This window comes from Alosa alosa, chromosome 8 (genome assembly GCF_017589495.1).
Source record: "Alosa alosa isolate M-15738 ecotype Scorff River chromosome 8, AALO_Geno_1.1, whole genome shotgun sequence".
NCBI lineage: Eukaryota > Metazoa > Chordata > Actinopteri > Clupeiformes > Clupeidae > Alosa > Alosa alosa.
The window spans coordinates 29,595,421-29,610,420 of record NC_063196.1 but is presented as its reverse complement, the minus strand read 5'-3'; the positions used below and the strand labels follow the sequence as shown (position 1 = coordinate 29,610,420).

Here is a 15,000-nt window from a genome sequence, read left to right as displayed (position 1 = left end):
GCCAGTGTTATTGGCTGCTAGTTTTTAGTCAACAGCTACACATTTCCACGTAGTTGGTCAAATTCCACAGGTGCTTTCATTGTTGGTTGGTCAGACAGGCCTTACATCTTATTGGTTGCTCAACTGTGATTGGCTCAGAGAAGTGCCAGTCCAAAAGTGTGTCAAGTATATATTTATTCAATATTTGTGTCATCCAATACTGTAGCAACTCTTTGTCACACCAGCAATTATTATTATCAACTCTTTTACTATTTGGTGGGTGTGTGTGTGTGTGTGTGTGTGTGTGTGTGTGTGTGTGTGTGTGTGTGTGTGTGTGTGTGTGTGTGTGTGTGTGAATATGTAGACACCACCGCAAACTTGGCAAGCAGATTCAGATCTCTGTGTGATACTACAAGGGGCCCCATCTCACTAGCGAAGCCCATCGCCATGGAGACGCTCATTTCCACGGTGTCTGGTGCTCAGCCCCAATAGCAGAGAGCCATTAGAGATAGAAGAGTCACTATTTGTGTTTCCTGAGAAAGGAATTCTGGGAAAGTGTCCAAATGGACATTTAATTCGTCTCATCTTAAGCAACATCTCAGCCTCCCTGGGACACACTGGGGTCCGTGTGTAATGATACACGGGGCATTCAATCACTGCTGTCTGTGTTTAGGGAAAGCTTTCTTGCCGAGGTGTGTGTGTGTGAGTGTGTGTGGTATAAATCCACTTTGTTATAAACCTCCCATTCAGTTGTTGCAGTCAGGTATTGCTATTTGGATGTGAAACATAATTCAATAATAGAAAGTTTTCTTTGATGAAAAGTATCATCATAATACCACAAATCAGGATCAGTTTAAAACAGTGTAAAACTATCTCGAATGTTGCTTTTGTTGAAAATGGCTATTTCAACAGCCATGCATATTAAAATGATTGTAGCTGTTTTAATAATTGCAGTGTTTGCTATTTAATGATAATGAAATGAAAATGAAAATGGCTGTATTTTATTGTCTTAGTTAGCTGTGGGTAGAGTGCTTGTGATGATAATGATTTGCACTGGATACATCCATGGTGTGTCTGAATTGTGGGCTTTGTGTACCAGCCCTGTTTCCAAAGAAGTTGGGATGCTGTGTAAAATTAATATACGAACAGAATGCTATGATTTGCAGATCATGTAAGCCCTGTATTTAATGAAGAATAGTGTAAATGACATCATGCATTTTTGAAAGAGAGAAATTATGTCATTGTTTTTTTGGAAAATATATGTAAATTATGAATTTGATGTCAGCAACACGTCTCCAATAAGTTGGGACAGGGGTATGTTTACCACTGTGTTGCTCCACCTTTTTAGAACACAGGAAACCAGTTTTAATTCTGTGATGCGTGCAGTGGGACAGTTCTGGGCCATTTCAAAACACTTCTGTTATGGAGCCATACTGTTGTAATATGTGCAGAATGCAATTAGGCATTGCTTTCCTAAAATATGTTTTCCTAAAATAAGTTTTTTCTCTGAAAAAAAGTTATTGTCTGGATATGTTACTCAAAACCAGTATATATCATTCAGTATTAATTGTGCCTTTCCAGATGTGCCAGCTGCCCTAATTGGCACTAATGCACCCCCTCCATGCCATCATCATAGCTAGCTTTTGAATTGTATGCTGAAAACAAGTTGGATGGTCCCTCTCCTGCCCGGACGATGCAGAGTCCATGAGTCCGCTTGCGTGAACACACACACACACACACACACACACACACACACACACACACACACACACACACACACACACACACACACAAACACACACAAACACATATACATACACACTCACACCCTCACACGTGCACATGCCTCATTAATTGTTGTGTGTACGGAGAAAGAGGACATGTCAGAAAGTGACAAGTACAAGGCCATCGCTCATCACTAAGCTGAGTGGTGCAGTGTGTGTGTGTGTGTGTGTGTGTGTGTGTGTGTGTGTGTGTGTGTCCAGTGCCAGAGGGGGTTTGTCCGTGTCACTGTTCCAATGGAATCCATGCTGATCAGCAGAGTGCAGTTCAGCAGGCGAGCACATGTGGCCCAATGGGGAACTGCCTGCTGAAACTCAGACCCTGTTACACACACATAGCAGCAGCAGGCCTTACTGTCTACCCGGTCAGACCCTGTTACACACACCCACACAGCAACAGGCCTTACTGTCTACCCGGTCAGACCCTGTTACACACATAGAAGCAGCAGTCCTTACTGTCGGGTCAGACCCTGTTACACACACACAGCAGCAGTCCTTACTGTCGGGTCAGACCCTGTTACACACACACAGCAGCAGGCCTTACTGTCTACCCGGTCAGACCCTGTTACACACATAGAAACAGCAGTCCTTACTGTCGGGTCAGACCCTGTTACACACACACAGCAGCAGGCCTTACTGTCTACCCGGTCAGACCCTGTTACACACATAGAAACAGCAGTCCTTACTGTCGGGTCAGACCCTGTTACACACACACAGCAGCAGGCCTTACTGTCTACCCGGTCAGACCCTGTTACACACATAGAAGCAGCAGTCCTTACTGTCGGGTCAGACCCTGTTACACACATACAAGCAGCAGGCCTTACTGTTTACAAGGTGAGACCCTGTTACACACATAGAAGCAGCAGGCCTTACTGTTTACAAGGTGAGACCCTGTTACACACATAGAAGCAGCAGGCCTTACTGTTTACAAGGTGAGACCCTGTTACACACATAGAAGCAGCAGGCCTTACTGTTTACAAGGTAAGACCCTGTTACACACATAGAAGCAGCGGGTCTCCACGCACAGGGCTTACTGTCTACCAGGTTGTGTCACTCTGTTTTCAAATGGATGTCTATTACGAACTGAAACTACAGTATATAATTTATCCATGTTATGTAGAAGTGATATATAAATTCTATATAGTTCTATGCTATTCTATGCTATAGAAGGGAATTTTATACTATACTATATTACACTATACTATACTATACTTTTTTCTCAGTGTACTCAAAGAAAAAAATATGTACTCACTCCTTTCTCTCAACCTCTTCTCTCTCTCTCTCTCTCTCTTTCTTTCTCTCTTTTCTTTCTCTCTCTGTATCCCGTAGGAGATCATGTGGAGGGTTTGTCTGAGGATGACGTGGTGCTGCTGCACTCGTGTCGCCAGTGGACCACTGTGACTGCCCACAGTCTGGAGGAGGGCCACTACGTCATCGGACCCAAGATAGACATCCCCCTGCAATACCAGGGTGAGGCCATACTCCAGACCAGACGGGAGTACATTAACACACACACACACTCACACTCACACACATGCGCGCATACACACACATGCGCACACACACACACACACACACACACACACACACACACACAGATAGACAGACACATACACACACACACACACACACACACACACACACACACACACACACACACACACACAGACAGACAGAAACATTCACACACCACACTGACACATAGACAGACACACACACACACACACACACACACACACTGCAACCATCCAGGATGATAAACACAACTTTGAAAGTCCTGCTACTGCAAGTTCTTGGTTAGAGCAAAGACCATCAGGAGGCATCTAACACCCAGAGAGTCACTCCTGTGTGTCCAGCCATAGCCGCTTCCACTGACCCAGAGAGCTCAGAGCTGAACTGTGAACCTAAACTGCAGTCAGGTTTGCTCTTTCCCTGGGTGGTATGTGCTTAACCAGAAACAGACGGCGTAATCATCAAGTTCCCATTAGCCCTCAGAGAGAGTTAGCTTAGTGGTGTGCGTTACCAATAATGGAGTCGTGTCATCCAGTAACTTACAGGGAGTGGTTTGAGTTACCCAGAGAAACTAGCATCTAACACAGAGAGACAGAAGCACATCAAATGGGCTATTAGCCCCATGGTCTTAGCAATGAGAAAGAACAGGAGGTACTGGAGCTTTGTCTGCTGTCATAGTGAAGTTGCACCCCAGACTCTTAAGATTCCCTTCGCAAAGGCAAAAAGTGTTCTCTCTGTTTTCCTGTACGCCATCCCAGAGCGAGAGAGGGCTAGAGTGATATCTAACCACAGAGGATTGAGGAGTCTCAAACAGAGAGCATCAGCCCCTGTCTGCCCTGTACCTCTTCTCTCATCCTCTCTCTCTCTCTCTCTCTCTCTCTCTCTTTCCTTGCATCTCCATGTCTCTCTCTCCCTCCTCCATCTGGGATTTCATTCATAAAAACCTGGGGAGGGAGCATCACTAGACTCCCCGGGCCTGACGTCAGCCTTCCCCAGGGAGCGTTCCGGCCAGTCGCTCCCAAAATACTGTAATCCACCTTCCGGAATAAACGAGGAGGTTAGCGCGCTAGCCACTTAGCGCTTCCTCCCCGGGGGTGGGGGGGTTGACTGTCGTTACCTAATATACCCCTCCAGCGGAGGTGAGGTCACATGACAACAGATGAGATCATTGAGACGGTGGGTGGGGTGGGGGAAGCAGGGAGAGGGGTGGTGGTGATGGATGCTTGAAAGGGGTGTTCGGTGAAGCGAGACAGGAGAGAGAGAGAGAGAGAGAGGGAGGGAGAGAGAGAGAGAGAGAGAGAGAGAGAGAGAGAGGGAGAGGAGAGAGGGAGAGAGGAGGGAGAGAGAGAAGGAGGGGAGAGAGAGAGAGAGAGAGAGGGAGAGGAGAGAGGGAGAGGGAGAGAGGGAGAGAGAGGAGGGAGAGGAGAGAGAGAGAGAAAGAGGGAGGGAGAGAGGGGAGGAGAGGGAGAGAGAGAGAGAGAGAGAGAAAGAGAGAGAGGGAGGGAGAGAGGGAGGGAGAGGGAGAGAGAGAGAGAGAGGGAGGGAGAGAGGAGAGAGAGAGGGAGAGGGAGAGAGAGAAAGAGGAGGAGAGAGGAGAGGAGGAGAGGAGAGAGAGAGAGAGAGGGAGAGGGAGAGAGAGGGAGAGAGAGGGAGGGAGAGAGAGAGAGGAGAGAGAGGGAGAGAGAGAGGGAGAGAGAGAGAGAGGGAAAGTGGAGACAGTGATGTCATGACTGTCTGCAAGGCAATGAATGGGGAGACCGTGAGGCAGGAGGACAACGGGTAACATCTACTGTAACACAACTGTTTGTGTGTGTGTGTGTGTGTGTGTGTGTGTGTGTGTGTGTGTGTGTGTGTGTGTGTGTGTACTTGTGTTTTGTGTGTGTGTGTGTGTGTGTGTGTGTGTGTGTGTGTGTCTGTATGTGTATGTGTGTTTGTGTCTGTGTCTGTGTGAGAATGTGCTTCAGTGAGGATAAAGATGAAGATTATGATGATGCTAGTGTTTTGTTTTTGAGTCTGAAGGGAATAATAATAATAATAATCATCATCACTGGCAGCAGACAGCAGCATCAGTCTTTGACTAAGAGAGGAAGTGACGACCATGCCCCTGTTTCAGAGCATAATGATATACGACCCAGCAAACTTTTAAAGTCTCAAAGTCTCAAACGTGCAGAACAATTGCTGAAAATGCTAACCTTTTGCTAGTTGCTACAACAAACCTACGCCAGGCATGATTGTACGTAATCATGCCAGCCTCATTCATTTTGTTGATGAGATATTGTGAGCGTGCGTTGTCCGGACAGAGCCTCTTCTTGTGGTCAGGGAGAACTTGATATGGAATGGATGCTTGGGTCCCATGTGGTGTGCGAGATCTTGCACGAGCGGCTCTCACCAGAGATTCTCCACTGCGAAAAGAGCTTTAATGATGATGGCGGTGGGGTGATGCCGATGATGAGTGTCACGATGGTAAGGAAGTAATGATGTTAGATGATGAGGGGCTGAGTGCTGAGAGAGACAGACAGAGAGAGAGAGGGAGGGAGGGGGAGAGAGAGAGAGAGAGAAGGAGAGAGAGAGGGAGGGGGAGAAAGAGAGAGGGAGGGAGGGAGAGAGAGAGGGAGAGAGAGAAGGAGGGAGAGAGGGAGGGAGGGGAGAAAGAGAGAGGGAGGAGGAGGGAGAGAGAGGAGAGAGAAGGAGAGAGAGAGGGAGGAGAGAGGGAGGGAGGGAGGGAGAGAGAGACAGAGTGAATGAAGGAGAGAGTGAATGAAGGAGAGAGTGAATGAGTGATGGAGGGAGAGAAAGAGAGAACCTGCTTTTCCCAACCAACGAACAACATACACACACATACAGTACGTACTGTACATATGGTATCTTACAGACACACACCCCTCTCTCTCTCTCTTTTACTCTCTCACCTCTCTCTCTCTTACTCTCTTCTCTCTCTCTCTCTCACTCACTCACTTGCTTTGTTCCACTCTGTTGCTACTTCCCAGGCTAGGAGGTTACTCTCAGTTAGGGTCCATCTCAATTTGTTTGTCTCCATCTTTACCAGGCATGAGGTCTAAGTCAGTTAGGGTCCATCTGTTGGGCATTTTACCAGCATGACCCTCATGATACACACACACACACACACACACACACACACACACACACACACACACACACACACACACAGGATGGGGTTAAGAGTACCTGTGTGTGGGTTTGTGTGTGTGTCTGTTATGTTTTGTCTCTCAAATCCTCGAGTTTCAGAAATTGTATTCGTGAAAGTTTACTTCAGTAAACCATCATCAGTCTTTTATTTGCTTGCCATTGAACTCTCTCACTCTTTCTCTCTCTCTCTCTCTCTCTCTCTCTCTCACACTCACACACATACACACACACACACACAGGATGCCCTTAAACTCTTGAACAATGCCTGTGTTCCTATTACACTGGTTATGTTGAATGTATACCTTTATTTAGTTTCTTTAATTTAGAAAGTTCATTGAGGGAATCCCTCATTTACAATAAAGCCGAGATTACATGGTCACAATAACAAATTAAATACTGTACAACATAGTAGAGGAAGAACAATGCATTGTGCTTGAAAAAACAATCTCAAATTGTGTCCATTGCGGTCCAGGTTGCCCCCAGTGTCTCTCTTTATAAGGGAGGTCCACTGAGAAGGTGTCCAGTAATATTTGACCACACATCCCACATCCTCTCTGGCAAATAAAGGAGATAATGCACTCCCTCCAGCCAGGAAGTTATGCTCAGAAGTGTCTGATCACTGCCCATAAACAACTCATAGCAAAATTACTACTTTCCCCCATAACCCACTGTTTAACAAACTCAGAAACAGCAACGTAGAGGCAGCGATGCCAAGCGAGTACTGTAAATTCTAAAACTGAAACACCAGTAGAATATCAATGAGCTGTCTTCACTTTTGTACAGCAACCGAAGGACAAAAGAAAGAAAGAAAGAAAGAAAGAAAACAATTAAAGAGACAGAAAAGAAGAGAAAAAACATTAAAAAAAAAAATATCCACGTTTTGTTGTCTCCTAATTGTGGGGGAGTTTCGACTTATTTTTCAGGCTGAATCTCTCTCTTTTCTCGTTGGTGGAGGAGGAGGAGGAGGAGGAGGAGGGGAGGGGAGGGGAGGGATGATAATCCAGCCATAAAGGCCCCCCTCTGGGAGACATGGCAGAGCATAGCGGGTCGGAGAGGGGGAGGAAGAGGAGGGGAAGAGGGGGAGGAAGAGGAGGAGGAAGAGGAGGGGAAGAGTAAGACGGAGCTGGCTTTCTTAAGTCTCTGCAGAACAAACTGCCAGAGTCTCCCCTGCTCTTTTCACCCCTTTGTGCACGCGGACAAAAGCCTGTTACACACACGCACACACACACACACACACACACACACACACACACACACACACACACACACATACACACACACACACACACACACACACACACACACACACACACATACACACACACACACACACACACACACACACACACTCACACACACACACACACACACACACACACACACACACATACAGAGAGAAGAGGGATCAGAGAGAACTCAATTCCCTAATCTCTCCCTTGTGCCTGGTGTGTCCTGCTATGCACAAACAGACGGACAGTCATACAAAACTCTCTCTCTGCAGAAGACTTCGGATTCAGCACACACGTGTGTGGACTTCGGATTAAAATACACACGTGTGCTCTCTCTTACTCCTCTTCTTCATGCTATTTACTGTATATCACGTCTTCAGGACTCTCTTTTACATACTGACACACACACACACACACACACACACACACACAGAGACACATGGGACATTGACAAATAAGTCAATGGGCCCTATCATGACATTCTAAAGTGCATCGTCACTCGTCAAAAGTCTATTCAAATTTAGTAGGGTGTCCAGTTCACATTGGGAGGGGTTTTGTTATCAAAAGTAGAGCGCATGGCGCAACAAGGTGTTCCTAGGTTTTTTAATCAGTCATATGGTTGTGTTTGGGGCGTAACATAATTTTAAACCAATGAGAATGACATCTGTCATTCCCTTTAACGGCGCAAAGCGCGATATGTCAAATAAATGCATTGCTATTTTGGCATTCAACGGCGCATTTGAAGGAGGCTGCTTGCGAGACCGTATGAAATAGTCATTCTTTAACCATGCATTACTAAAACCTAGCATAGCCTTCACACATTTGCACTCGTCTATTATTTGAACTCATTGGCAAAGTGAAACTAACTTCACCAAGGTGTCAGTCAACGAAGACAGTTATATGCAGTTACTTTCACTATTGACTGACAATGGGTTACCATCGAAAACATAGGCTGTCATTGTTATTATAGTCATTGCTCAAATGACTGAATAAAACAACATTTATCCTGCAGAGGAGTTGCTTATATCTCGTGACAGTGCGTCTTCAGCTGTGCTCCATACGTGTCTCGCCTCTCCCTAATCACTTTTAACCGTCATTACCAATTTGCAAAATGATGGTGAATAACTACTCATCATGAAATGTACAGTATTTCGTAATATCTTTATTCTAATTATGTTTTCCATTGTAATCGTGCAATTTGTAATGCTTTGCATGGACGTGCGCTGGTGTGCGTTCATGAATGATGGTGCGTGCACCTGCCAATATGACTGTTGACATGCGCTCTTAAAATAGCATGAACAACTCGCCATTGACTTCTGACCAGGTTTAGGTGGTGTACAATAGCGATTTTTAGACAACACGCCAGGCCCCTCCCTAGGTTGTTAATTGCCACACCCCTGGGCGCAATGTTTAAAAAATAAATGTGAAAAATACCAAATGAAACTTTCCGCGGGTGAAAAACGAGTTTTAAGCCATGCGCTGGTGCCCAAAATACAGCCCAATGTGTTTTAAAAAAAAGTATTTTAAAAATGGACAGAATGCATTTTTGTTTCAAGTTGTAAGACTGTGTTTAAACAAGTCTTAATGGCTGTGCAAGATTTACAGGGATTTCAATACATTTTTAGACTGTATTTGCAATTTCACCACCCAAAAAATGTTAGGTGGCGCAACCAAAAGTTTACACACACCTCTTTCTTTTTTAAGTGTTTTTTTTGTAAGTATAGCTAAGATTGTCTACAGTGCCTAACACATTGTGTGTGTGTGTGTGTATCCACCAGATACACACACACACACACACACACATATTAATATATATATACTTGCACAGACATCCCTCACAATATGCGATTCTATCTGTCTAGCTGTCAAACAGACCCAGTGCCTTGGATGCCAGTCTGCGCTGCCCGCTGGTGTCTTGGCAGCTCCGAGGTTTGAACTCAGGAGCATTCCTGCCAGGAAGCCGTTCTGTCACTATGACAACCCAGTGGTCTGCTCCTTCGCGCAACAGGCTGTTCTGACTGCTTTTCCCTCCCCCTCTCTGGCTATCTGTCTCTCTCCCTTTCTCTCTCTATCTCTCTCTCCCTCTCTCTCTATGTGTGTGTTTGTGAGAGTTTTGTATTGTGTGTCATGTACCCAGACATAAAGATTCTTTAGGGCGAATGAGCTGCTCCAGCGTTGGGTCTAGATACGTGTCCCAGTATAAATGTGTTGTGGTGGAGTTCTAGAGAAGCAGTATAAATATGTGGTGGTGGAGTTCTAGAGAAGCACAGTATACATATGTGGTGGAGTTCTAGAGAAGCACAGTATAAATATGTGGTGGAGTTCTAGAGAAGCACAGTATAAATATGTGGTGGAGTTCTAGAGAAGCACAGTATAAATATGTGGTGGAGTTCTAGAGAAGCACACTATAAATGTGTGTGGAGTTCTAGAAAAGCACAGTATAAATATGTGGTGGAGTTCTAGAGAAGCACAGTATAAATATCTGGTGGAGTTCTAGAGAAGCACACTATAAATGTGTGTGGAGTTCTAGAGAAGCTCAGTATAAATATGTGGTGGAGTTCTAGAGAAGCAATGTGCAGATAGTGTCTCTAGGGAAACTCTTTTGGGGGGCTTTCTAACACTCAGACTGCTGCTGCTGACAGTGTGTGAGCAGGACCCAAGAAGACACGCCAGTCACAGTAAACCTCTGCAGGCAGACCCCAACAAACCCCAGCAATCAGCTTGACATACTGTTAGCATGTGACACCACACAATGGCTTAAGTTATTTGTTTGTGGTGTCAATCTGGTCTGAACTCAGTCCAGATCTTGTCAGTAGATATAGGGTTATGCACTGAGAGTCCAGGTAATGGACTCTTACTCAGCTTGAGAGGGACAAGACAGCCCAACAGTCTTGCAGTCCACTACAGTGTGTGTATCCGTGTGTACTTGGTGTCATTAGCCTCCTGTGACTGATGTTTGGAACTCTGGGAAGTCTAAGGGAAACGCTCAGATTGTCGTTGGCGTGTTCCTGGTGCACAACCCGACTGTTACAGAGGGTGGAATGTCAGTTTCTTGCTTTTTGAAGTGGTCTTGCAGTGCTTCTGCTTAAGTCCCTTTCTTCTCTCCTGGGTTTGGCTGTGGTGTTTCGGGTGGAGGTGGTGGCGGTGGTGGTGGGGAACTTGCATTCCTGGCCAGGGGAAGAACCACATGATTGACCTCCCGCAAAAACACGGTTGTGCCCCCCACACACACACAAAAAGGTCCCGTCCTGTCAGCGCCAGAGTGCTCAGTCGACCCCCCCAACTCAAACCTCATCTGGGGGGGGGGGCATGGCTGGTTGCCTGGAAACACAAGAGGGCCTCTTTTTGAAGAGTGTGTGTGTGTGGAACGGGGGACAGATTTAAGAGCAATCATGATGATGGTACTCTGTGTGTGTGTGTGTGTGTGTGTGAGAGAGAGAGAGAGAGAGAGAGAGAGAGAAAGAGAGAGAGTGTGTGTCTTAACACACTAAGGGTTTCTATAGAGTTTGGGAAGAATGGTTGTCTGCAAATGAAAGTGATGTGGGGGGGAAGAGTAAGTCTAAAATGACTCACTCTGACACACACACTCACTCACACACTTGCTCCGATAGACACACTCACACACTTGCTCTGACACACATACACACTCACTCCGACACACAAACACTCACACTCACTCAAACACACGCACGCTCCCGACACACACAAACCCTCACTCACACACTTGCTCTGACACACACAAACACACACACTCGCTCCGACACACACAAACCCTCACTCACACACTTGCTCTGACACACACAAACAACACACACACACACACACACACTCACACTCTGACACACAAGCAATACGTGTTTCTTGGCCGTCTCTTCTCCCTTGGCGTTATCTGTTCATCACTCATCTGTGTTCCTGCGTCTCTCTGTCTGCCTTCTTTCTCTCACTCTTCTCTCACTTCTTCTCTCTTTTCTCACTTCTTCTCGCTTCTCTCTTCACTCTTCTCTCACTTCTTCTCTCTTCTCTCTTCTCTCTTCTCTCACTTCTTCTCTCTTCTCTCTTCTCTCCTTCTTCTCTCTTCTCTCCTTCTTCTCTCTTCTCTCTTCTCTCTTCTTCTCTCTTCTCTCCCCTCTTCTCTCTTCTCTCTTCTCTTCTTCTCTCTTCCCTCTTCCTCTTCTCTCTTCTCTCTTCTCTCACTTCTTCTCTCTTCTCTCTTCTCTCTTCTCTCTTCTCTCACTTCTTCTCTCTTTTCTCTTCTCTCTTTTCTCTTCTCTCTTCTCTCTTCTCTCACTTCTTCTCTCTTCTCTCTTCTCTCACTTCTTCTCTCTTTCACACCAGGCAAATTTAAGCTGCTGGACCAGGACCGCGATGTCCGGGAACCGGTGCAGTATTTTGCGAGTGTGGAGGAGATCGCTGGAACGTTCCCCGACCGAGTATTTGTGATGGAGAACATCACCTTCAGTGTAAAGGTGGCCAATGCTTCACACTTGTCTCGCCAGATTGACCTGACATGCCTTATTGTAAAAATAGAGTACGAAGATCAATATCAACATCTAACCGTCAATAAATCAATAAATCACTCAATCAGTCTGAAGAATATGCATAATACATGTAAATAATGTAAGTAATAAGTAATGATTTGGAAGAGAATCAGGTGTCCTCTGTTATTGCTGTTCAAAGATGCTTTTTGCCATACACACCACACCTCTCTCCCTATTAAAAAATCATAATCATATCATGTGTGTGAGTAGTGAGTGTGTGTGTGAGTAATGAGAGATTTTAGCAGAGGGGTTAATTAAGAGCAGAAGATTGGAAAATAATCTGACTCTATTTTTGTGTGTGTGTGTGTGTGTGTGTGTGTGTGTGTGTGTGTGTGTGTGTGTGTGTGTGTCAGGGGGGTTGGGCTGGGACGTGCATGAGAGAGGGAAAAGAGAGAAAGGGTTGGAAAGAGAAGAACAGAGAGGGGGGAGACGTAGAACTATGTGTGTGTATATGGAAGAGAGAAAGAGAGGATGGGATAGGGGATGGGTTGGGCTGTCTGTGTGTGTGTGTGTGTGTGTGTGTGTGTGTGTGTGTGTGTGTGTGTGTGTGTGTGTGTGTGTTATAGAGAGAGTAAGAGAGTGAAAAGGCTCTTTACCACTCTCTAATTAAGGAGACAGAGAGAAAGAGAGACTGACGCCACATTCCACTGCGCAATGGTCCCAGGACAGACAAGCGCTCTCTCTCTCTCTCTCTTCTGTCTCTTTTCTCCACTCTCTGTGTCTCTCTTTCTCCCACCTCTCAGTGTGTGGTGGTCAATGTGTTTTTTTGTGACTGGATGTGCAATGGTGTATTATAATGCTCCATTTTATGTTTCTATTTGTCTATCCTATATCATACTATATGATGATGATGATGATGATGATGATGATGATGATGTGTGTGTGTGTGTGTGTGTGTGTGAGAATGTTTAATAACGATAGTCCATCCAAATTCTATGCACAGAAATGGCCTGTAGACAGCAAAGGTCATCAGGTTCATACTCATCACTCACTCTCGCTAGCTCTCAGATACCCTAGTTAGATCGATAAGTGTGGATGTCTTCCTTGAGTTCAGTGAGGACAGTAATGTGCATTAATATCTGCTGCGTGTGTGTGTGTGTGTGTGTGTGTAGGTCGTGTCCGGAGAGTTCAGTGAGGACAACGAGGTGTACAACTTCACCCTGCAGGCGGGCGACGAGCTCTCCCTCATGGGCCAGGCGGAGCTCCTCTGTGTCCAGGGCGGCTCGGGCTCCTCGTCCTCCTCCTCCTCGTCCTCCTCCCGGGGCGAGCGCTCGCGCCTGGGCGCCCTCCTCCGACGCCTGGGCAAAGCGGGCGCCCTGGGCCGCCCGGCCCGCACCAAGATGCCCTGCCTGATCTGCATGAACCACCGCACCAACGAGAGCCTGAGCCTGCCGTTCCAGTGCAAAGGGCGCTTCTGCACGCGCTCGCCGCAGGAGCTGCAGATGCAGGAGGGCGAGCACACGGTGCGCGCCATCATCGAGCGTGTGCGGCTGCCCGTCAACGTGTCGGTGCCCGCCCGGCCGCCGCGCAACCACTACGACGTGCACGCCATCCGCGAGGGCCAGCGCTACAAGCTGCTGAGCATCATCAGCAAGACGGTGGTGCTGTGCTGCGTGCTGCGCAAGGAGGAAGTCACGCCCTCGCACTTCCTGCTGCTGGCCGACATGCCGCGCTTCCGCCTGCCCGAGGGCCTGCTGCGGGCAGCGGTGGTGGCGGCGGTGGTGGGGGAGGAGGAGGAGGAGGAGGAGGAGGAGGAGGCGACCCGCTCTACCAGCAGGTGGCGCTGCAGAGCGCGCTGCGCTGCCAGGCGGCGTTCGACCCGGACGGCTACTCGCGCGCGGTGCGGGAGGCGCGCGCCGACCTCGGGGAGGAGTGCATGAGCCCGCGGCGGATCCGCGTCTGCGTGCCGGGAGGGAGCGTGAGCTGGGCCGGTCATTGCAGAGGCTGTCGCTGTGCGTGTACGGAGGAGGAGGAGGAGGAGGAGGAGGAGGTGGAGGAGGAGGACTCGGGGGAGGTGTTATCGGGGGGATCGGAGGGGGCACCCACTTGCCCACCTCACACACTCTGCCGCTGTCGCAAGGGTGCCGGGACTCGGTGGGCGACACCATGTCCACCGCGACGCTGACGCCGACCACCACCACGCACACGGACACGGAGGAGGAGCGGGAGTATGTGACGCCCGACTGGCCCATAGAGGAGCCGCAGGAGATCCCTTATGAGGAGCTGTGGACCAATCAAAGTAGCGGAGGCGGCAGCTATGGCGGGGAGCCGCCCTCCGCGGTTGAAGGGGGCGGGACAAAGTTGGAACAGAACCTCATCTCCTTCCACTCGTCCTCTTCCTCTCTAGAAGGCCCCCCACACGTTACCATGGTGACGGGACGAGTACCCACTCCTCCCCCTGTGCCACCCAAATCAGAGGCAGTGAGTACACCTATCCATAATGCACCTGGCTATAGGCCTATAGAGCTTAACAGTCCCATAATGCACCTGGCTATAGGCCTATAGAGCTTAACAGTCCCATAATGCACCTGGCTATAGGCCTATAGAGCTTAACAGTCCCATAATGCACCTGGCTATAGGCCTATAGAGCTTAACAGTCCCATAATGCACCTGGCTACAGGCCTATAGAGCTTAACAGTCCCATAATGCACCTGGCTATAGGCCCTATAGAGCTTAACAGTCCCATAATGCACCTGGCTACAGGCCTATAGAGCTTAACAGTCCCATAATGCACCTGGCTATAGGCCTATAGAGCTTAACAGTCCCATAATGCACCTGGCTATAGGCCTATAGAGCTTAACAGTCCCATAATGC

At 47.6% G+C, this 15,000-nt stretch overlaps 1 protein-coding gene across 1 annotated transcript in view; it reads left to right on the top strand.

The window, feature by feature from the left end:
- gareml (GRB2 associated, regulator of MAPK1-like) overlaps positions 1 to 15,000 on the top strand; it is a 26,998-nt gene that overhangs the window by 3,357 nt on the left and 8,641 nt on the right. The window contains 6 exon segments of the mRNA XM_048250724.1: positions 3,090 to 3,230; positions 11,984 to 12,114; positions 13,299 to 13,888; positions 13,945 to 14,096; positions 14,099 to 14,158; positions 14,237 to 14,607. Of these exon segments, the coding sequence (XP_048106681.1) occupies positions 3,090 to 3,230; positions 11,984 to 12,114; positions 13,299 to 13,888; positions 13,945 to 14,096; positions 14,099 to 14,158; positions 14,237 to 14,607 (1,445 nt within the window).